This window comes from Thunnus albacares, chromosome 8, assembly GCF_914725855.1.
Source record: "Thunnus albacares chromosome 8, fThuAlb1.1, whole genome shotgun sequence".
NCBI lineage: Eukaryota > Metazoa > Chordata > Actinopteri > Scombriformes > Scombridae > Thunnus > Thunnus albacares.
The window spans coordinates 14,105,968-14,129,074 of NC_058113.1; the positions used below are offsets into that span (position 1 = coordinate 14,105,968).

The 23,107-nt window shown below is 39.2% G+C and overlaps 1 protein-coding gene across 3 annotated transcripts in view; it reads left to right on the plus strand.

Annotated features, from left to right (window-relative positions):
* LOC122987145 (F-actin-uncapping protein LRRC16A-like) overlaps positions 1-23,086 on the plus strand; it is a 76,111-nt gene extending 53,025 nt beyond the window's left edge. The window contains exons 18-38 of one of the 3 annotated variants that reach the window (XM_044358840.1): positions 1,084-1,165; positions 1,310-1,409; positions 1,630-1,684; positions 5,950-6,122; positions 6,672-6,740; positions 8,789-8,882; positions 9,079-9,177; positions 9,661-9,789; positions 9,956-10,087; positions 10,335-10,510; positions 10,666-10,753; positions 10,992-11,132; positions 12,548-12,614; positions 12,834-13,060; positions 13,238-13,347; positions 13,545-13,814; positions 13,911-14,121; positions 16,416-16,452; positions 16,718-16,987; positions 17,223-17,372; positions 19,539-23,086. In XM_044358840.1, coding sequence (XP_044214775.1) covers positions 1,084-1,165; positions 1,310-1,409; positions 1,630-1,684; positions 5,950-6,122; positions 6,672-6,740; positions 8,789-8,882; positions 9,079-9,177; positions 9,661-9,789; positions 9,956-10,087; positions 10,335-10,510; positions 10,666-10,753; positions 10,992-11,132; positions 12,548-12,614; positions 12,834-13,060; positions 13,238-13,347; positions 13,545-13,814; positions 13,911-14,121; positions 16,416-16,452; positions 16,718-16,987; positions 17,223-17,372; positions 19,539-19,717 — 2,859 coding nt within the window. In that variant the 3' untranslated portion in view covers positions 19,718-23,086. Of the gene's footprint in view, positions 1-1,083; positions 1,166-1,309; positions 1,410-1,629; positions 1,685-5,949; positions 6,123-6,671; positions 6,741-8,788; positions 8,883-9,078; positions 9,178-9,660; positions 9,790-9,955; positions 10,088-10,334; positions 10,511-10,665; positions 10,754-10,991; positions 11,133-12,547; positions 12,615-12,833; positions 13,061-13,237; positions 13,348-13,544; positions 13,815-13,910; positions 14,122-16,415; positions 16,453-16,714; positions 16,988-17,222; positions 17,373-19,538 lie in introns of all 3 variants that reach the window. The other 2 variants (XM_044358839.1, XM_044358841.1) reach the window with 2 other exon arrangements.
* Positions 23,087-23,107: the final 21 nt, after the last annotated feature.

Sequence of the window (23,107 nt, forward strand, 5' to 3'; positions counted from 1 at the left end):
TCTCTCTCTCTCTCTCTCTCTCTCTCTCTCTCTCTCTCTCTCTCTCTCTCTCTCTCCTACTCACACACACACCAGTCCCTTGCCTTCATCTCCACTCCTGCTCAAACAAGAACAAAAAGACAGCTTGCTGCAAATTCAATGGGATTGCTAAAGATAACACATGAATACAAATTACACAGGAAATCCAATTCCAGATTCCCATAGAAATCTTCCCAGATTGAAGCTGCGGGGGGAAATGATGCGTTCCGTCCTTTCTCGAAGCCTTAATGAACCGTTGGGTGGAGGCAGCAAAAACTGCTCTCTGAGTGGGCTGACAGTGTGCAAAATAGGGACTGCGTATGACTCCCTGTTGACTGCGTTTGTGCAAATCTGTGTGTCAGTGGTTTGTGTGCAAGTGTTTGAATAGGAGTATGATCATTAACCATCTGCGTGTTTTGTTGCTGGTAATTGTTGGCTTGGCTCTGACATGCTTTTCTCTCTACTTAATGCCTCTGTAAGCTTGGCCATTGTGTAAGTACTAACGTGCTCACTCTTAATAATTAACTGCTCGTTTCTCCACATTTTTAGTTTGCACGCCTGTTTTATCAGATACTTAATTTTCTCATCATCACTGTCATTTTTCCATCAACATTTCACATTCATTCATTTCATAAAAAGATTAATAAGAGGTTATATCCAGAAGCTTCCATCTATGTTGTTATTTTAAATTATATGTCATTTTCCATTTACCATGTTTAAATGATAAATCACGCATTCCAAGCCTTCCCGATATGATTCCATCAGTAGTTGCATGTTTTACCTGAAGAAGCTTGTGCATCTTTTAGTTTGAAACCATCTCCTTTATTGTCTTTACAGGTGCACACAGGTTCAAAGATCCTTGATTGTTCTGCTGTTAAATTTGCACATTGAAGCTTTTCTATAAGCACTATAACCTCTTATATGCATCTACTTTGCAGTCATAGTGTAGAAGTTGCTAACTACTCCCATGGTCCAGCAGCAGTACAGCAAGCAGTAGAGGAATCACATTTTAACATTTGTGTTTGTGTAGCTGTGTATCTAAAGTTTGCTCTCTTGTCTTTACAGTTGCGATCTGGAGGTTCTCAGATCCTTGAAGGCTGCATTGCAGAGATCCCAAACATCTCAAGCTTAGATATATCTGACAACGGTGAGATGGCAGCCAACTTTTCAACTTTCAATAACCCTAACACCTCATTGTTACCCAAATAATATCAACAACACTCAATAACAAAAATCAATATTGATTAGTCAAATGTAGTATCGTTTCTAATTTGTGTTTTTCTACCTCCAGGCCTGGACTCAGACCTGTCCACTCTGCTGGTGTGGTTGGCAAAAAACCGGTCCATCAGACACTTGTCTCTGGGCAAGAACTTCAACAACATCAAGTCCAAGTAAGAATGAAGGGCGAGAGGATAGGATGTGGAGCTGGTGTGTGCTGCTGGGCTTAGTTATGATTAAGCTTGATACCAACCCCACTCCAGCATGTTACTAGGCTTTTATAATTGACTAATTAAACCATGCTGTGCAGTTTTAAACTCATTTCTCATTTTCTCACCACATCTCTGTGAGTTTCTTTAATTCCACTTCTTGTCTTTCTTCTCTCTGATTTAGAAACCTCGCTCCAGTGTTAGACAGCCTGGTTCATATGATTCAGGAGGAGGAGTCGGTGAGTTTTTCATTTCCTTCTCTGTCTGGTTTTGTGAGGGACAGTAGCTTAGTGGTAACAGAGGCCTTCCTCCAAACAGATGCTTTAGGTTCAATGCGCTATCAGCCGGCACCCAACCAAAGCATAAAGCATCCTTGGGCAAATCACTGAATCTGCACCAGCTGCTCTATTGCTGACCTCTGACCCCTCCAGTGGAGGATGGTGTGAATAAAATTTCCCAATATTGATCAACTGAGTCATATTAAACCAAAACCATCTGGTTTAAGTATGTGAGTGTTCATGCTTTAGTGCGTTCTCGCTTAGTCAAGTAGCAGCTGCATAAAGCTGGGTGTTAACTTTTTGTTAAATTTAATCCAAAAATAAATTATTTAGCTATGAAATAGTTGGGACCATGAGTCGTCCAATTAAACTACAAAAGGACCCACCCAGGTACAGTACATCATAAAAATATGTTTTTAGTTCACTGCTGTCAGTGATTTATATTTCCTGACACACACATGGATTATGACAGAAGATTTTATACTAACTGGCAAGTACTGTAACATTTTACATCCTTATTACTCTCAGCTGATGGTCATCATCTATACATCATCTAGTGAGAATTCAAAAATCATCGAAGCCTCTACAGCCTTCTGTCCATTGGATTTTCTCTCTTTGTGTCTGTCAATGTCTAATGGCAGATTATGAAAGAAAACCTGCAATGAAATGAAGACAGCTTCTTCTGCTTGTAGCTATCTCCCTTCCTTCCTCCTCCCCTCAATCCATCTAACTCGTTTTATCTCTCTCTCCATCATGGAAGCCGTAACACAGCCCCGATGCCTGTCCTTCTTTGTCTCCCACAGTGCTGGATGTGCTAGATTGATAGTCCTATTGAACTGCTTTGTGCTGGATTGGTCTCTTGGTGCTTGTAGTGCGTGCGTGTGTGTGTGTGTGTGTGTGTGTGTGTGTGTGTGTGTGTGTGTGAGACGATGGCGTAGGGATATGAGCTGGTTATCTGGCTGTGCAGACGGATGCTAGAATACAAAGAAAGAAGGAAGGGATGGAGGAACTTAATGAATGGATACTGAGAAAGAGATAGCAGGAGGTTGAAGGTGTTAGGCCAAATTATGTTTTGATGGTGGATAGAGAGGAAGAGGAAAAAAATTAAGGTAGAAAGGAGAGTTTTGTAACATAAACAATAGAGGTAATCTCTGAAGGGTTTGTTGGTTTTGTTAAAAGAAAGAGTTCAGGGATTGTTTAGACAAGGGGCCCATGAAAAAAATATCTAAGGTAAAGTGTGTGTGTGTTTTGGGTGTGCGTGTGTTTACGTGCATGTCTCACAGTGTGTGTCAGTTAGAGAGAAAGAAATGTGTAACCTGAGCTGACGTGCAAACACCGATTAAAAAAAAGGCCTGTGAAGATAACAAGTTGCAAATTCTATTCAACAGCTCATCTTTTCTTCTGCCGTCATGCATAGCCTGTAAAAACACACATAAACACACACTCACACACAAAGTGGGAGACACAGCTCCAGGCAGCACATTTACCCTGCTGTGTTTCCGTGTCCTGGCCTGAGTTCAGGCTGTTAGACCCGCGATGTCTCCTGGCTGCCAGAAGATAAACAGATACGCAAACTGTATTATGTGTTTCAGTGGTGAAAAGGCATCATCTGCTCCATTAAAGGAATAGTTGAACATTTTGGAAAATATGCATACGTGGTTTTCTTTCCAGGAGAAAGCTGATATCACTGTGATATCTATAAACAACCTCAAATTCCTCTGTACAAGATTGGAGAAGATGACAAGAGAGGTGTGAAAGTAAAAACAATTAAGAATATTTGTACAACCTCTATTTTCCTGAATTATGGTAATGATAAAATCATCGTGTTTAAGAAAGACTCTCTGCAGTGGTATTGAAGAATGTAGTGGAGAGATATGATGTTACATTGCTGAAGACACACTGAAGAATAACTTAGATCCGTTGCAGCATTAAACACAATTCATCATTTAATGGATGGACATTAAATAGGTTAATTTGTCTCTGGTATAAGGTCACTTTTATGTCTGTGTCTTGGACTACAATTTCTCATTTTCTCCATTTTATTAAACAAGATACTTATGTGTATCCTGAGTAATGATTTCATAGTTTTAGTGATAATAAAGGCTGAGAATATGAACCGCTGAGAGTCAGTTGCTTCAGCCATAAGGAAGGATGGGAGTTGTATTTTTGTTGGCTCATCATACAGATGTTGTCACTGTGGACTTCCTTTCCTCTACATTTATTGCTAGATCCAGATGTTATAGGCGCGCTGCTTCTGCTTTTCTGATATTTTTAGGCAGAGTTTTTAATTCTTGTGTAGGTGTAAGAAACAGTGCAGGAACCCAGTGATAGGGATCTTGTTCCTTCTTTACAGCACTGAAGACATAATTAGCTACTGTGGCTACTGGTGCTTAAACTTGTATCTATTTAAATTTGCATGTTTAATGTCTGCTCCGTGGCCCACAGGAGCACATGCAGGCAGTAAATAATTCTCTCTGCATCCTCAGACAAGACATAAAAAAAGTAATTTTCTGCCTTTATAACCATGTTGATATTATTGCTCATCACCACACACACGCACTCACCACCACACATGCATTGCTGCCCAAAATAATCTATTTATAAAATACAGCTCTTTATCACCCCCCTTCAAAAACAAAAGCTTAAACGAAGAGGGAAATACTTGTTACTATCACAATTCACATAACATTCATTACTTTGTTTCCTCTCCTCTGTTTATGTCACGCACAAAACCTACACAGATAAACAGATGATCACTGGATTTAATCTCTTGACTTGTTTTTTTTTTCTTTTTCATCAGTTGCTGAGCTATAAAACCACTGGGCTAACAGTGTTTCTTGCATTGCTGTGTGCATTTGCATCCATGTGTAGTCACAGAGCACCACATATACCGTACCTTCACACTGCTTTAATCTATGTTGAGATGAGAGGCTCCTATTCGGAAAAATGAATTCTGTGCTGTTAAAAATGCTACACAGTTATTATTTTCTTAGAGTGATTTCTAATTTTTACTGAGCATGAAGTGTCTAATCGCTGTAATGCCTACAAAAAGCTAACACAAAAAGGAAACATGTATGTCAGACAGTGAAGACAGTTATTGAAGGCAGATCAGAAGTCTCCAGCTGTGTAGATGACACGCATGTCAGCAGCAGCTCAACACTGGTGAACAGACGGGCTCTGCTGGAGATTTGTAAAACCTCGTATCGCTCTCTCATCATAAGGAAATCCACTTGATCCAGTGCTGAATGTTTTATTTTGCCTCGTGAGCTGTGGATGATAATATCTCTGACATTTTAGAGCGGTCTCTTGCAATTTGCCTAAAATATTCTTACAGTCCACTTAATCCTCTGATAAACCTCAGATAAATGTTTAATTGAAGTTTGCCCTTTTGAGACACCAGCCCCTCCGGGAATTTTTTTTTATAATTACTGGTATATTTGTGAGAGTTAGGACAATCCATTTTGAAAATTCAGATTTTTACTGTAGGAAAGCTTCTATAAACCAGGTAATGACAATGGCTTAGTTAACTACTTATTGTAGTCAGCAAGTGAATCCTTGCAGCTTATGAATGTAATGTTGTTGTAGTTTACAGGGATTTTAAGAAGCTGTAGAGACTTTTCTAATGGTGTCAGAGTTGCTGTGAGGTCTGACTGTCATGGGCAACTGTACACTTTCTCAAGGGAAGTGCCAAAGATCACAGGGTGGGAAAAGAGAACAAACAGAGTCAGCATTAAAATAAATAAAAAAGAATACACAAGGGAACCAAATGTCCATGGACAGTGAATAAATTCAAGGACACTTTGACAGGAAAACAAGCTGCCAAAAGGAATATTAATGCTCTGAATGACATAAATTACAATAGCTTTTGTTAAAGTTGGCAGTGATTTACAACAAGGGCCAAAAAGACCCTTTCAAATGCTCACTGGTGGTGCCAAAGCTGAATACACACACACAACTGGAAGGCAGCTCATCAGTTCTGCCTGTATTATATAGTCTGCAGGTGGCAGATAAAACTAAAGACTGTCCAACTTTCCAAAAACACTGCCAGAGACACACTAGATAGAACAGTCAGTCATAAGATTGTATTTTACCCTTTTATTTCTTATATGAGGTAATAATATATTTATATATGATAATGTTTTTCTTTCTCTTTCAACACCTTTCACTTTTCTCCTCCTCCCACCCTACATGTACACTTTCTTCTCCCTCAATCCTTCCCTCCCCAGCCCCTCACCTCTCTGTCTCTAGCAGACTCCAGACTTAAGAGTGATCTGACCATCGTTCTGAACGCGCTCGGCAGCAACTCCTCTCTCACCAGACTTGACATCAGCGGTAATGCTATGGGGGACATGGGAGCAAAGATGCTGGCCAAGGCACTGCAGATCAACTCCAAACTCAGGTGAGTAAATGCTTAGGGGTCACAGGCTAAGGTCTACTTATCCTACTGGCCCCCTTTGTAGCCCTGGATTTTAATTCATTTATGACGCCACTATTAACAAGTTGACTTGCTACTGCACAGTAGATCCTAAGACTATAAGTAGTTCCAGCCTGTAAGGCAAAACAAGGCAGCTTTATTAGTACAGCACCTTTCAGACACAGAGGCAAGTCAAAGTGCTTTACATAAGGTGAAGAAATGCATTTGAACAACATTTAAAAACACAATGAAGCTACATAAATGCAACTAAAATAAGATAAAAATTAGATAAAATTAAGTAAAATACACATAGACAAAAATAATAACAGACCAGAATTACAGTTATGGTGCAGTCACATATATTTAAGTTGCCTGATATTGTGTGGTCACAAAGCTTCCCAACATGTAGCTTAAGATTAACGCCATTTGAACCTATGTGCAATTACATTGTAAGAAATTAAATTATCTTCTGTAACTGCACCTTTCTGTTAAAAAACTATTGTTATATAGCACAGTGTGTGCTTCTCTGTGCAGGACTGTGATCTGGGATAAGAACAACACCAGCCCTCAGGGTCTACAGGACGTAGCAGCTGCTCTAGAGAAGTAAGTAGCTTTATCTGCATATGTGTACAAATTCATACATTGATATGAGACCATGCTGATGTATTACAGCTCTAAATGTTGAAATCCTGTGATTGTAACAGTGCACTTCTGTACCTTTATTCTAACGGTATACATACATTGTGCTACATGAAAACTGCTGAAGGGATGGATGTGTGGTTAGGTGTTGCAGCCTGGATGTCACTTTGCTTTGTGCTGAGCGGGAGGAAACCTGGAGGTGTGTTTAGACAGGAAGAGTGGGAGAGGGGATGAGAGAAAGGAATCCAGACAAGCAAGAAAGTGACAAACAGAATACAACAACAAAGACACAACAGCAGAAGAAGAGATGCTGAGGAAGGAAAAGTGAGAGAACAGATTAAGAGAGACAAAATTGAGAGAGAATAAATCAGGTTTTTGGCGACAGTTGCTTTTGTCTGTGGATTTGAATGTTCAATTTTCTACACATGTGAGATGACATGTGCATCTAACTAAATTTGCTTCTGGGACACATCTGTACATCCACGTCTCTCTCCTCTCCCATCTTTTCTCTCTGTTTATCATATTCTCCCGGCAGCACATTTCCCCATTTCCTCTCTGAGTCTCTGTATTGCATTATTGAAATGACAGTTTTCATTTTCTTCTGGCTCCTGTTCTCTATTCTGTTCAGCAGTACAGCTCTGTGTGCCTGTGTATATTTTTCTGCCCTTCAGTCAATTTCCTCATGTCTCTTGTGTTCTATTTTGTCATAAAATCTTTCATAATGCTTGACATTATATTCCTCAAAGGTTTCCCCAGACTTTCAGCACTGCTAAGTAATATGTGCAAGTCGACATTTTCAAGTGAATATAGACAGTGTATATTTTTCAAAGTCTGCTATATTCACCAACATCTAAAGCTATAGTATGAATGGTTTTCAACCATTACAGACATACTGTACATTTCAAGGACATACATTTAAAGCTTGGTAGTGTAAATAAAATAATATATGATAAGGACAGCACAAATATGATGTGGCAGCATCGAACTCTGAGTTTGTTCCATGTGCTTGCAATTGGATCAGTAGAGAAAAGGGTTAATATAAAATGCTGCACATTTCTATTTTCACTTTATTTGCCTCTCTTGCTTTTCCTTTGCCACCAAATGCCCTCTATTTTATTTTATCTGCTTTTCTCTCTATTTTTCTTTTTCTATTAATCCCGTCTCTTTCCATCCCCTCCTTTCCGCCATCATGATATGAATATTAATGCTATGTGGTGACCCCTATTTCATGATCAATAACCTCTCTAATGGTGCCAATTCATGGCTCTGTAATGGACCAGTGTGAGAGCAGCTGAGGTGCCAAGCCACATCTAGTGCTATCTCAACCTTGTTACCACAAATGCTCTCTCTCTCTCTCTCTGTCTCTCTCTGTCTCTCTCTGTCTCTCTCTGTCTCTCTCTGTCTCTCTCTCTCTCTCTCTCTCTCTCTCTCTCTCTCTCTCTCTCTCTCTCTCTCTCTCTCTCTCTCTCTCTCTCTCTCTCAGACACACACAGCAATCAAGGGTTCATTTAACTACATTTCCTGGAAATCCCCCTAATTTAAATCTTTAAATCTGATTTTTAATCACGCTCAGATATTAAGAATTCCACATGCTTCATCCTCTCTTCATCTTTTGAAATTTCAGATTATGCTAAGTATTCACTTGAGCACATATTTACTGTTTATGTCATGGTTCAATATGAACAATGGAAAATTATCCTTGAAATTAAAATAGAGCCACAGATATTGACATTTTAAATTATAAATGAATATATCAAGAAACACCACAAATGGATGCATTTCACTATATGTTTTCATATTACAATGAGTAAAATTACAAACCCTGAACAGTGCATTGTATTGTATTATGCCATATGTGTGTATTCAAATGCATCATTTTCCTTCATGTTTATACAAATAGAGTGTTTGCCTCTATTTCTGCACATCTCTACACTCACGTCTGTGTATTTTCCCCCTCCCTCTATAATGTGAACTAAGTGCTGAATAATATCCTCTGGCTGTGTGTCTGTTAGGAACTTCACTATTCGTTTCATGCCCATCCCCATCATTGATGCCTCCCAGGCTCTGAAGGCCAGCCCTGAGAAAACAGAGGACGCCTTGCTAAAGGTATGCTAACAATTCCCATCAGGCCTCCATCTGTCTCGCAAAAGTGGTACTAGGTTTTCATATTGTATAAAAGGCTGGAAACTAATGGTGGTTAAAACTTCAGGGAGAATCCAATTGAATAAATTGACTAACAAAGTTATACATCACTTTCCCTTTGGTTTATTATCATGACATCATCTTTGTGTTTCCTCCACAGATTGAAAATTATCTGTACAGGAACCACGAAACCAGGAAATACCTACAGGAACAGGCCTATCGGCTTCAACAAGGCATTGTAACCACAACTACACAGCAGGTGTGTAAACAAACTGAGACACACACAAACACAATTATTACAGACTTCATATGCGCTGTAATCTTTGACCACAACTAAGCTACAATTGTTGAAGTGCCATTTAAAACCTAGAAAGAAATCTTTTTTTAAAGCTCATTGCACTCTCTCCTCACTTTGGTATTTCTGTCGAATTTCATCAACATTATGTGTAGACAAAGCTAATTTTCTTTGACCAGTGTATTTAATAAATATAGTTATGTAGAAATTAGTGTTTAATCAGTTGGTCTACCTCCACAGTGTCACACAAATAGAAGTGAGGTGAAAGTAGCTACTAGTTGTTGTTGGATGTAATATTTTCTATATATATAGGTATTAAATTAATACAACATAATGAACCCAAGAGTATCTGTGTGTCCAGTGATGCTAACTTTTGTCATAAAAACACACTAAGCCTTTGACATCTCACATACAGATTTTTATGTCTTCTTGTTCTTTGTTTTCTAGATGATTGACAGGATTTGTGTGAAGGTGCAGGACCACCTGAACTCTCTGAGGAACTCAGAGACAGATGCCATTGTGGAAGACGTCAGATCAGCAGAAAGCCTCATCAAAGATGCTAGGAACTCTAAAACGGTAAGGAGATACATGTTTTATGAAAGAGCACATTTGAAGATTTGTTTTCTAGCACTTTTTAAATCTTATTTAAAAAACAAAAACATATGAAAAGACATCTTTATATGCTCTTGTTTTCTCTCCTTCACTCTCCTTTCTCCCTGTCCTCCTCTCTGTGTCTTCCCAGCTGCTCCCTAACCTCTACCACCTAGGATCTGCTTCCAGAGAGGAGGTGAACAGCTCCTCAGTGGGACCAATTCAGGAGAAACTGGAGTCTATGGCTGGGGAGGTGACTACTGTCATGGACCAACAACTGCAGGTAGGGTTATAACTTTTAATAATGAGATGATAGAAAGATGCTTTCTTAAACTATGAATTGTAGCCAGCAAAGACTTGGAATGTAGTTTTTACTGCAGATGTGGAACATATCATATCATCATATATATTTGTAGTTTTCATGGTTTGTTTTTAATGAATATAAGAAAAAATGTACTGTAATTGTTGGTGGATTATTAGTCTGCACACACTTGCATATCCACCTACACCCTTTTCCTCACTCCTTCCAGACACTGTTGGAGTCCATGATGGATGCAGCAGAGTCTCTGTGTCCCCATGTGATGAAGAGGAGTAATCTACGCTCAGATCTGGTGAAAGCCAGCTCAGCCAAAATGGTCGTACCCAAGAGCTTTGTCACTAAAACCCTCCTGGAGCAGTCTGGCGTTGATATTATCAACAAGATCAGGTGTGTGTGTGTGTGTTTGTGGTGAGGATGAGGGCTGTACATGTAACTGAGATATCTCTGTGGTTATGTTTGGATCTCTTTGTACTTATCTTGTATCTCCTCTCAAAGTCTTATGTCACCCTCTGACCCTAATTGTCTTCCTCTCTGCGTGTCAGTGAGGTGAAGCTGAGTCTAGCGTCCTTCCTGTCCGATCGCATTGTCGATGAGATTTTGGAAGCCCTTTCCACTTCACAACACACACTGGTAAGACTGCAATCAATCAGAGCTTTAAACTGACTCGGTTCTTACAGTGGTTCATTCACAATGACTCACAGAAAGCAAAGCATTATGTTGATTTAGGATCACAGTTTAGAGTTTATCTCTGTGTCCCTCTTGTCTTCCACTCTTAACCTCTTCCTTTTAAATCTCCATTATTCTCACCCCATGTTACTTCATCCCTCCTCTCCACATCACCTCTGCTCTGTTTCCTCTCCTCTCTCAGGCAGACCATCTGGTGCGGCGAGGTCGCCCCTTGGTGCAGCAGGAGTCGGTGGATCTGGACGTTCCAGAGGAGAAGATTCCTAAAAGGGCATCAACTGAGATCCTGGAGGCTGAGAGGCTGGAAGATCTGGAGACATGCATGGTAGGTTTGAGAACTGAGATGGTTAAGGGATAAGTTTGTGAGAGTGTGTGCTGCATACTTGGAAAGTCGATTGGGGAAGGTTTAGACTTTGTAGTATTCTTATTTGTGAAGATTTTGATTCATAAACTGGTCCTCTTATGTTTTTTAATCTGGCAGGATTCAGATTAAAGTGAATCGTGTTGTAAATTAAGGCTGCAGTCAGCAGGAAGCTGCATGTTCTTATGTCTGTGTCCCTCTCTGTTCCTCTGGTCTCTTACTAAATAGATGTGCTGTTCCCTCTTTTCATCTTCGATCCCTCTGTGTTCTATCTACCATTATCGTGTTTTACATAAAAGGTGCTTTTCGGGATCATGGCTGTCTCCCTCATTTTTCCTCTTTTTGCCTTCATCAGGCCTTACTGTGTGTTGTCTTTCTTTCTCTTCAATCTTCTTTTCCTCTCTTCCTCCTTCTCTTTCCACCTTTGCTCCATGGAGACTCTGTGCTGCACCAGTGTAAGTAATTCTGGACTGTCCTTCCACACTCTCCTTTCTGTCTACTTTCTTTTTGTCTTACTGTTCTTCCCCTTGTCTGTCTCACTGTAGCTGCCTGCTATACTGTCCTCTGTAATGTTTTCTACAGTAAAAATAGCCTCCTGTATTTGGGTATTTGATCCCAATGGTAGAAAAACTACAGTATGAGTATAGTAGGGCATATATATTATCTATCATATCCTTACCCACTCTCTGAATTATATTTTACACTGTTGAATGCTGATGACTGAAAACTTACATTTTTCTTTATGCATCCAGCCACATTCCACTGCTCCTCTCATCAATGCACTCAATGTCTGTCATCACCACCTTGTAAATGTGGACAAATAAATATGCAACATGTGTTAGGTTGCTACTGTCACCAATGTGCAGTATGAAGACAGTAGAAATATGTGTATGTCTCTTTATAACCCAAACAGCTTTCCTAATTCTCTCACTTTACATTTTAGGAACTTGGAATTTTTAACTTAAGAACGTAAGAATTAGATCAAGAGGTCCGTTATTCTAGTTAATACAGCCATCTTGGCTGTTTATACATCTTACTCATGAAGTTTGAATGTGGACATATGATCTTAATGCCATCCTTCCTGAAACCTCTGAAAATGTATCTTTTATATATACGCATTACAATAAATATATATACTGTATGTGATAGGGATATCAATAATAACATCTACAGATTTGTTAATAATTATATCTTGATAAAATAGACTGATGTTTGGTTTTGCCGACAATAATATGTGCAGTCCTGTTCACTCAGGATATTTTCTTTCTGTTTGTGCACACACACAAACACACACACACACACACACACACACACAAGAACAAACATGGATTATCAAACTTAAAGCACAAATTTGATCTGATTATCTGCTTCTCTTTCAGATGACTCCAAAATCCAAGAGGAAAAGCATCCACAGCAGAATGCTGCGGCCAGTGTCTCGTGCCTTTGGTAAGAGATTATCACATTTTGTATGACATTAAGCTGTTTTAGTACTACCACTTTGTACTATAAGAGGTTTACTAAATGGGCTAAGGTGGCATGCTTAATTATTCTGTATTTGGTTTTTCAAGTAATTCCTTAATATTTATTGAAAGGTGAGAGTATACCTAAACATTCAACATATACGGTATCCAGTAACAAACTTTTTAATGACCGCCCAACCAACAGAGATGGAGTTTGACCTGGACAAAGCCCTGGAAAACGTGCCTGTTCATGTGGAGGACACACCAGCTTCATCTCAAACTCCACCTACTCCATCTCAGGCCTTGCCAAAACTGGAGAAACGCCTGCCAGGTGTGATGGTGGAGCTGCCATCTGAGGAGGAAAAAAAGCTGCAGCACTTCACTAAACTAAGACCTCGGAGGAACAAGAAAACACAGTCCAGCAAAGTACCTGTAAGTAAAGCTTAGCAGAAAAACACATTGTTTAAAGTTCAGTATGGCTAGCCAAAGACATTAGTAGCCCCTAAACAGGCACACTTAAATTAACTTGCAAGATACAATTCAAACAGAAGATTTACACTTTTGTTTTTTTACAAACATGGTGTCAGATTCTTCCACTTCTTCTTTCAGCAAATCAACAGTGCTCCATCTCAGGATGGAGAGCAGAACGGCCTCATGGGAAGGGTGGATGAAGGCGTGGATGAATTCTTCTCCAAAAAAGTCACCAAGATGGATTCCAAGTAAGGACTACACTATATTTGATGATTTTTCCAGTGGAGACATGTTAAAGTGGGCTCTGGTGTTGAAATACATGTAATTATAATAATACATAATATTTAATGGTGTGAAAAGAAAACAATTTCAATCTTGTATTTATCACTCAGGTTTCATAAACATTGGTCCTTCTGAACATTTTTCTGTCTGTTTTTCCTCTCAGACGTCTGAAGAGTTCAGAATCTCAGGATGGAGAGAAGAAGAAGAGTAAAGGAGGATTCCTCAACCTCATCAAACGTTCTTCTAAATCTGACAAATCTGACAAATCTGATAAATCGGACAAATCAGATAAGTCAGAGAAAAACCAGGTGTCCAATCCATCCTCGGGTACATCCTCAGCCTCTATAGGCTCAGCGCCACCTTCCACCATCCCTGAGGAGCCTTCCTCACCAAAGGTGGCAGTAAAGAGCCCAGCACCTGAGCTGAAGTCCAGGTATAACTGAACAAGCTTTGTGCTGTTCTTTTTCTTACGTGCCTTCAGATTTAAAACGGTAAAATTACCCATCAATCATTGCTATCTCCTCTGCAGAGATGCCTCTAGTCGCTCGCAGCCTGCAGACTACAGCAGCAGCTCAGATCGGTCGGAGGAGGTGAGGACGCCGGACTCCATAGATGAGCCATGGGAGGCTTCAGACGGCAGGGGCAGCCCCCAGGGCGGCAGGCGGTACCCAGGTGTGCAGATGATGGGCAGCGGCCTACTGGCAGAGATGAAGGCCAAGCAGGAGAGGAGAGCGTATAAGGTGAGGTGATGTGGTTTGAGCAGAAAACACTGGGGTCACAGGAAAGAAGGCAAAGAAAGGAAGAGAGATGGCAGAAGACAACATGTGCCAAAAAGATTTGAGCCCTCAGGGGAAAGACAAGATAATAATGCAGACTGCCGGTCCACTTACTACCTTCTTTTGTAGCTTTTGACCATTTTACATCAACTTTTAGGTCAATATGGACGAAAAGGCCTCAATGTTATCAAAATCATGGGAAGTTTTAACATCTGCAATTTGATGGCAATGATGGAATGGCAACTGAGCAAACTCAATCTGCTGATGAGGACTATGTGATTTGGTCAAAAGCTCCAGAACTAGCAAGAAGAGGATCTTGAGCTGAGATTGTTTTATTGGTAAGACACTTGTGTTCATATGAAAAAACAAAGCAAAAATAAATACAGTAAACATGCCACAAAAGAAGACCGAAAAAGAATGTGACAATAGTGAAATACAATAAAATAGAAAATGACTATTGTAATATGTTAAAATTGAGATAATAAACGGTCTTGAACTCAGTAATTGCATTTTAGGCAAGAGTTTGCAAAGTTCAGTGGTACCCAGGGTCAGACTGGGACAGAAAAACAAAGACTTGCTGCTGCTGCTGGGCCAACAACGTATCTCTCTCACTCTTGTTTTTATGTAATGGGCTGCTCAAGTGGCCCACATAGCAGCCGGCCCACCAGGATTTTCCTGGTGCTCACGATGGCACAACAAGATTTCCATCTGTATATCTGAGACTTTGGAAGAAGGACACTTTAATAAAAGGAGGATATTAACTCCATTATGTAAGCCACATTCAAGCTATTAATAAAAATCAAGACAATCTCATCTTAAAATCTATTCTTAAAAAGATTTTTCCACATCAAAAACAGAAATTTTCTTTTTCAACATATTTCTATTAATTGATGTCAAAAACCATGTGACAGATTTCCCAAGACAACGCAAAGATTCATTACAAAATAAAGTTTCCTCAGTAGTTGTACAACATTATTGAGATAAGTGATGAGATACTGAGAGATCCTATTCAAATAAAGACACATTCAATATTGTTGTGGTGACAAAGAGCTATAGGTGGTCAGTTTCCACTTGTCACAGCTGTTTTGTTCAACATTCCACTAACTGAATTCCAGCTGGGAGGACATGCAAAATGAGAGGCATCTGCAGAGTGCCTACATGGCAGAGAGTGTGTTTGTATGAAGCATAGTGTGTGTATCTTCAGGCTAGTCATAGCACCTGGCAACATGCTGATTTAAAAAAAAAAAAAAAAAAAACTCTTCTCAACCAGACAATGCAGTGAAAGGAGGAGGAGGGAGTGGGAAAGATGGAAACATGAACAGCAAATGGACTGAATGAAAATAAGAAAGAAGACTGATATGCAAATTTCATAAATAAATATGACATAAATGTCTTGGGATTTCACCTACTTTAAATTCCTAAATTCCAAATGTGTTCTCAGTTCGCACATCTTCTTTGCTCTCTCCTTTTCCACTTTTAATTGTTTATTTCCTAAAAAGCATAAAACAATAGAAAGAGCATTTACAATTTGAAATTAATCATAGTGTGATTCAAGGGAAAGCATTTAAGTGAGATAACGTGTATCTTTAAAATGTGAGTTGGTCTTGGCACCTGGGTGTGTGTGTTCACTCGATGTATAATTGGTCTCTAAGTCACTGCACTGCAAACTGTCTGTGTGTGTGTGTGTGTGTGTGTGCGCAGTAAGAGGTTTACAGGGCTTGTGGCAGGTTTTTTTCTGACCTTGTACGGTATCAGTGGCACTAAAGCTTCTCGAGCCATCTGCTTGTTCTGGCTGGCATCCAACTGTGTGTGTGTGTTTGTGTGTACATGTGCATGTATGTGTGTTTCTGTGTGTGCAGGTAAAATGGAGAGAGCTACTCAGGATGCAGGTCATCAGTAATACAGAGCTTGGGAGTGCAAGTTGTACCCACAGCATTTTCTAATACAAAAGCGCCCCCTTCTGTTAAAATGCAGAATCAAACCCCACACCTCTAAAATCTGTTGTCAGGTTAAAAAATTGAAAGCAAAAACAATTTTGTCTAAGAAACAAAAAGTAATGGTTATTTTTACGTTATCTTCAGATTAGCAGCAATGTACCGACACTGTTTTTAAGTTATTTAAATGCAAAATTGACTGTAAAGTACCAATAGGGATAATGTTAATATTTTGTTAAGTGTTTAAACAAGCATTATTTTTACACTAAAGTATATACTGGAGGTTAAAAGTGATGGAGCATTTTGTCCTTATGTCTCTTCCAGTCTTCCAGCCCCGACAGACCTGACAGTAATGCAACAGGTGAGTTGTTAAGATTTATTTGTGTTAATATACTCAATATTAAATTCAAGTTAATTTTATCTCAATTAGTAGACTATTGAGATAAAATTAACTTGGGAAAAGAAAACTTAATCCAGTATTATCACCATATTCTTGGTTCATGCAGAACCAGTTCTTGCAGCTGGTCCTACTTCACGTTGGGATTACTTGTTCTTTCTCAGGCAGCTACTGAATAAACAGAAATTAAATTATTATATGCATTTTTTTTTTTTTGGTGTGGCAGCAGCCAAGCCCCAGCCCACCACTCCAGAAAGTAGGTCTCCCAGTGGCTCCGTCAATAAACCTGACCCTCCGACAGGTTCTCCAGAGAAGACCCCACCTCGTGGTGAGACCAAACCTGAACCGGCCCCTCGTCTCAGGGCTACGTCCTCTTCGAATTCTCCCGGGGGACCAGTAAGTCCCAAACCGCCAGTGCCACAGGGAGCGAAGCCTGCCCTGGCAGCCAGACCCACCCTCCCACAGAAGCCGAGGAACCCCAGTAGCAGCAGGAGCATAGGTACAGTCAAAGCCTCTTTAAGTAAAAGTTAAATATGATTTCAAATTGAGCCACTGAGAATTATACATGGACATTTTGTTTTCTCCAGAACTTGTTCTGACAATGTTAGATTTGTTAAAAGGAATATAGACAACTTTTAACACAGTAACCATATTTTGTCCTGCATTGAGATTATATGGCAGACCGGACAGAATATTCGTTTTCAGCTGTTTTTTCTTGATCATCTTTCTAATAGATGAGAGCTCAGATTCCCCCAGCAGTGGCAATGTGTCTCCTAAGGTCACAGTTCTCCCTCCCACGCTGAAGAGGGCGCTATCAGAGAAGGAGAAGGAGGGCCAGACCAGTCTGCATCCTGGAGGCTCTGCCAACAAAACCACTCAGGAAGGTGGGTCATAAAATCTGTCATCTGTCTGAGCTTGTATGAATCTTTGTTGAGCCTAATCTAATGATGCTGCGGTGGCAGTGTTGCTTATAAATAAATGGATTTTGAGCTGCAATGAAAGTGCAGATGACCAAAAATAAAATTCAGCACTTAATGTCTTCTTACTAATGCATGGCAGCTGGCTTTTTAAAAAAAATCTCTTTTGGCCACAGGTGTTAGATGGTAGATGTTTGATGTCACTGTCAGGATGTGACAGTTCCCATTGAGATTGACTTTTGTCTGTCTATGTGTCCATGTGCAACATGACAATAATCACGCTGATAGATTTGGGTCACAACTCTCGCTCAATCCCACTTCCTTAGCCTGGCAGCTCAGTGATTTTTGTGTGTGTGTGTCTTTTAAATGTACTGTTTTTAATTGTACAGTACAGACAACACTGCTTCTATATCATTTGAGATTTGATGATGTCTGGAACGCTGAACCTGACTCATTATTGCCACTTGATGAAGGGTTCAATAAAAAATAAAGACTGGGTTTTTGGGGGTTTTTTTGTCTGACAGCAATGTAAATATCACTACATATGCAAAGAAGTGTGTGCTTCAGATCATTCAACTTATGACAGTATAAGCCACAAGGTGGCAATATACACAAGAGAAGAGTCTACACGTTTTACAAATGCCTACAAAGTTCTACAAAAACGTTCTGCTAAAATTTTCTACACGTAGTAGAAGATCAGCTCAATTGTCTACGTATGTATGTGATTTATACTGAACTGCAATGGTTTCTCAGATCCAGGGGTAAGTATCTGTCAGTTTCAAACATCATTTAAGCCCTGTCCCTTTCCTGTCTGGCTTTATTTTTATGCCTCCACGCTGGCGACAGCTGTGGCCAAAGGCATTATGTTTTCGAGTTGGCCGTCCATCCCATTTTCATGAACTCGATATCTCAGGAACACCTGGAGGGAATTTCATTACATCTGGCACAAATGTCCACTTGGACTCAAGGATGAACTGATTTAGAATTTGGTGGTCAAAGTTTAAGGTCACTGTGACCTTAAAAACACATTTTTGGCCATAACTCAAGAATTCATATGCTAATTATGACAAAGTTTCACAGTCTCTAAGTGAAGACAGATTGTTTCTCACTGGAAATTATTTACTGGAATCATACATGTCAATATAGTGATGACCTCCATTTTCCCAAAAAATACACTTAATACCTTTTATTAAATTCCTTCAAAGTCTTCACTACAAATATTATGAGTCTGGACAGACATTAATGTAAACTGCAACTTGACTGGTATACAACTGTGGGACGGTATTTCTAGTTCATTTAATGTGTCTATAAATCAACAGGATTAATTTAGTTATCCATGGCCAGATTCATGTATATTAATTTGTTTCATGTACACACTTATGTGAGTTGTAGCCTGTCCCAGTGTGCATAGGGCATAAAATAGGGAAATATTCTAGATGGGCAGACCACCAGTCCATCACAGTGACAACAACAAGATTCACAACTTTTTTCACAACCAATTTAGTGCTAAAATTTCCTGAATCGATATCATTTGGTTTATAGATAAAGGTTGGGTTCCTGTCATAGGTGGAAGTCAGAAAGAGAGGGCCAAGTGTTTCTCCCTAGCTCATTTAATTTTTGTTAAGGGTTGGTGTCCTATAAGTCTAAGTATCTAAGTGTATTCATGTAGTTCTTTTTTCAGCAACAGTTTTCATCATGTTGGCCTTTTTCAAGCTGCTTCTGTCAGCAGGCTCCAAAGATATGAACACACTATTGGTATCACTTGGGAATTACTTGCATGTGCCTTCCTTGTATAGTTTTCAGATTAGCTACGACAGCTGGGTTTCTTCTCTTTGGATACTCAGTTCAGACATTTTCCTAAAACTGCATAGATGAGATAGGATTGCGGTGTGTTTTAGTAAGGGAAACTTCATGCCCATTCATGTATGTATCTACATGTATTCCAACTGGCAAGACTGGTAACAAAAGATGACCCTACAGGAGCAACATACTTAAATTTGCAGCAATATATATCAATAAATATGTCAAAATATTTATATTTATATTTCCTACCTCCCTTCACCTCTTATTTATCTTTCTAAGAAATTCCAGCCCTTGCTGTTTTCTTCATCTTCTCTCCCTGTCTTTGTTCAGTGAAGGCAGCGTCTGTGTCAGACTCGGTTCAGCGACCCAGCCCTCTCCGCACCAACTCTGAGGATCATGGCCCCTTCAAGACCAAGGACCAATCTCCAAACCCAGACAAGGACAAAGCAGCGTGCAAGAAATCCACAGACTCTGGGGAGGAAGCAGACAAAGACTTTATTTTAATATGAGTAAGATGCATTCACTGCAAAAACCTGTTGACAAGCCTCACGTTTTCCTTTAGAAAAACACCTAAGGGGGAATATAATCAACATGTTTTCATTTCTATTAGAAGTTGTACCCGTAGGTCCTGTTTGACCGTAAAGTACAAATCATGTTTGGTTTGCAGAAAGACCTGCTGTAGTATCAGTTAAATACACGGTTTCCAATTAAATTTAATTTGAATATCTATGATGACATAGACATCACATCATGTCACCTAGTAAACCAAACTGTGCTATATTTCCTAAGAGCTTCCTTCTCATACAGTAAACAGTCTTTTCTCTAAATCTGGTATCAAGCTTGTTCCTACTCTTTGCTGTCAGGTGAGAATCTCATGTCTCCAAATGAATAAAACTTTTCAGGATTTGAGAAAATAGGTCACATGGATCTCGGGGTGATCCAGCTCATTCGGGCAATGAATAACGAAATCTGAAGAAGACCACTATAAAAGAGGCCACGATGCTTTCAGGAAACAGTAATATTTTGTGCAAGTGACTGTGGTTTCAAAGACTGAGAGAGGCTGTGAAACTATGAGTGTTAATCTGAAATCACTTTCTTTAACTAATAATCTAACATCTTGTTTCTATTTCTTGCAGTAGCTTGTCTCCCAGGGACCAAACACACATTAACAATACCACTATCACTGTACTGTACTTGAAGTCTAATATACACAACCAGGCCTGGACCAATGGCATTTTCTTTCCTTGAATATATTTGTATAGATTTTTCTAAATGATATTTTCAGTATGTGCAAGTTACTTTTCCTTTGTTTTCTCTGGACTTCAGAAGTTACTGAACTCATTATGCAATTCATCATTTTTACAGGAAACTACAGGTTCAGCTGAGAATCTCAGCACAAACAAAAATCAGAAATACACATTTCATGTAGCTTGCCTAAACAGTAAAACTGAGTTATTCAGCGGGGTGCAGACCAGACTCTTCACTGAAGGACTTTTTATTGCCAGACCAGCAGCATCAAGCAATCCCAAGCCTCCGGGTCTTAACAGCTGACTGTATCAAACACCCCCCACTGGGCTCAAGTTTGTCTGTCTGTGTAAGAGTTGGAGTGACCATATGAAGTGTTGGTGCTTTTAGAGGACTGTGGTACACTTTAAACTTCCAATCAATCAATAAGGCTTCAGTACTGTTAACAAACACTGTTTTATGTGTTTAGACACTATGGGAAAAAAATCTTATGTTAGCCTTTAACTGCAGTCATTTATTTTTACTGTGTTCATATAAGTGAAGTGACACTCACTGCAATTCAGAGTGCCATCACAAATATTTCAGCTCGTATTTCTCTGGTGTCATTTGTCAAATGAATTTAAACTAAATTTCCAACAACTTCCTTTCTAGCTCAGAACAAACAAAATTATTGGAAAAAAAAGACTCTGAATTGCTCTTAAAGACACTTTAAGACACACACTAACTTCTGATAAAATACTGATATCTTAATGAATATTCCCCTAATGTGTTGATGGTCCAATGAAAGCAAAGAACTTATCAAAAAGAGGAACGTCAAAAGGTAATCTGCTTGGGAGGCACTGTCATTTGCTTCCTATTTCAATAGCTAATTTGAGCTAGATTTTTGACAATAACCTCTTCAGTATGTTCTTTGTGTAAAAGTGGGACACTGAGGGAACTCCAGCCTTCAAAACACTCTTCCTTTTCAGCATCTCCTAGAGAGTTTTACTTCAGAGGTTTCAGATTCATTTGACTTTCACTTCCTTCAATTCAGGACAAAACATTTCTAAGGCATTCGAACAACAAGGAAATTGTGGCATGAGTATTGCTTTTGTGAAAAATAATCGAGAAAGCAGTGCCTGAAGTGAAAGTGGACTGTGGGTAGCTATATGTGTATACCGTTTTCAGGACCTCAGTGCTTCACCACAACAACAGCACAGGTCTCAGGCTTTTCTCTCTCTTTCTCTCTAGCAGGAAATGCTCTTTTCACACTGCTAGACAGTCTGCAATAATCTTCTAAAACTGATTTTGGCAAATCATCTTATTTACAACCTGTAGGCTTTTCTTTCTTTCTTTTTTACTCATTTGTATAAATGGGGGAAGAGAATGCGAGATCCAAATTGGATTGGTTTATCGTATATCAACTTTGGCCACTGTTCTTCTACTTATTATTTTGACCATTTGGTGTTTGTGTGCCAAGCCAACTAAGCATTAATGTTAGATATACAACCCATTCAGTGCAGCAGACCTCAGCTCTTTATGCGCAGTGTGAAAGGGGCACACCTTGCATTTTACTGAACTGTTCTGTACAAGTCTAATTCCAGTCAGGGCCTAAGGTCTTACTGTTCTTTTCCTATGGTGTCTATTGATGTCTTTTTGTAGAGTTATGATTAGGTTTTGCATCTTTATCACTAATAATGGCTTGGAAATAACACTGTTCTCGCTGTACATAGTTTTATCTGCCTCTGATGTCAACAACTGCTTTGAATTTTCAGTCTAACTCCCCGACTTTTTGCCTGAAAATCAGGTTCAGAATACTAAAAAAGAAAACATACACTACCACTTTGCAATACACTTAAAGCAAACACATGTGGCTGTTTGCTGTTCCTGATGCAAGGAAATGATCTGGACATCCTTGACTTTTTTTTTTTTTTTGCTTTCTGTGTGGGGTTTCAGAAGCAGCTGGCTGTGTTTCTGTCATGTTGTGTGAAAGACTGATGATTTCCCTTTATAATCCTGAAAAATGAGCATCCACTTAATTTCTGTTGGCACACAGTGGGGAAAGTGAAAATAATCAGTAGCATCAAGTCTAGACTCCTAAGTCTACATGTGTGTGTGACTGCATGATGTGGCTGTGAGTTGTACTGTATGTATATATGTGCTTTCATAGGTGTGTGTATATATATATGCACATGTAATATACACACTGTGATATATTCACACGCCTATGTGAACGCAGCAAATCCTATATTGTTTTGGTACTAAGTACATTACTATACTAAGGGTTTGTTTGTAACTTATTTGGAATGAAAAAAAGCAAACAGTGGCCGGTGATGTCTTCATCCTTTGTTGTTTTTCCTCTCACATGTACATTGTGTTCATAAAAGTAGAAATTAATTCTTTCTATGTATTGATTTGTTATTAATTTAATGTTACCATCATGATTCAAAAAAAGAAATAATGCAAAACAATGACTGTTTTCCTTGAGCCGGAAAAAAATGCATAAATACAAATGACGTTAGCTCATTATCAGTCTTATTTGTTCCATTTTTATGGTCATGGATCAATATGTTTCACTAAGTCATTCTGCTGGTGTTGGACATTTCTTCATGCGAATATTAATATTGATTAAAATCATTTTACAGGCTTTAAAATGTCTGCATTGTCTCCTTTGT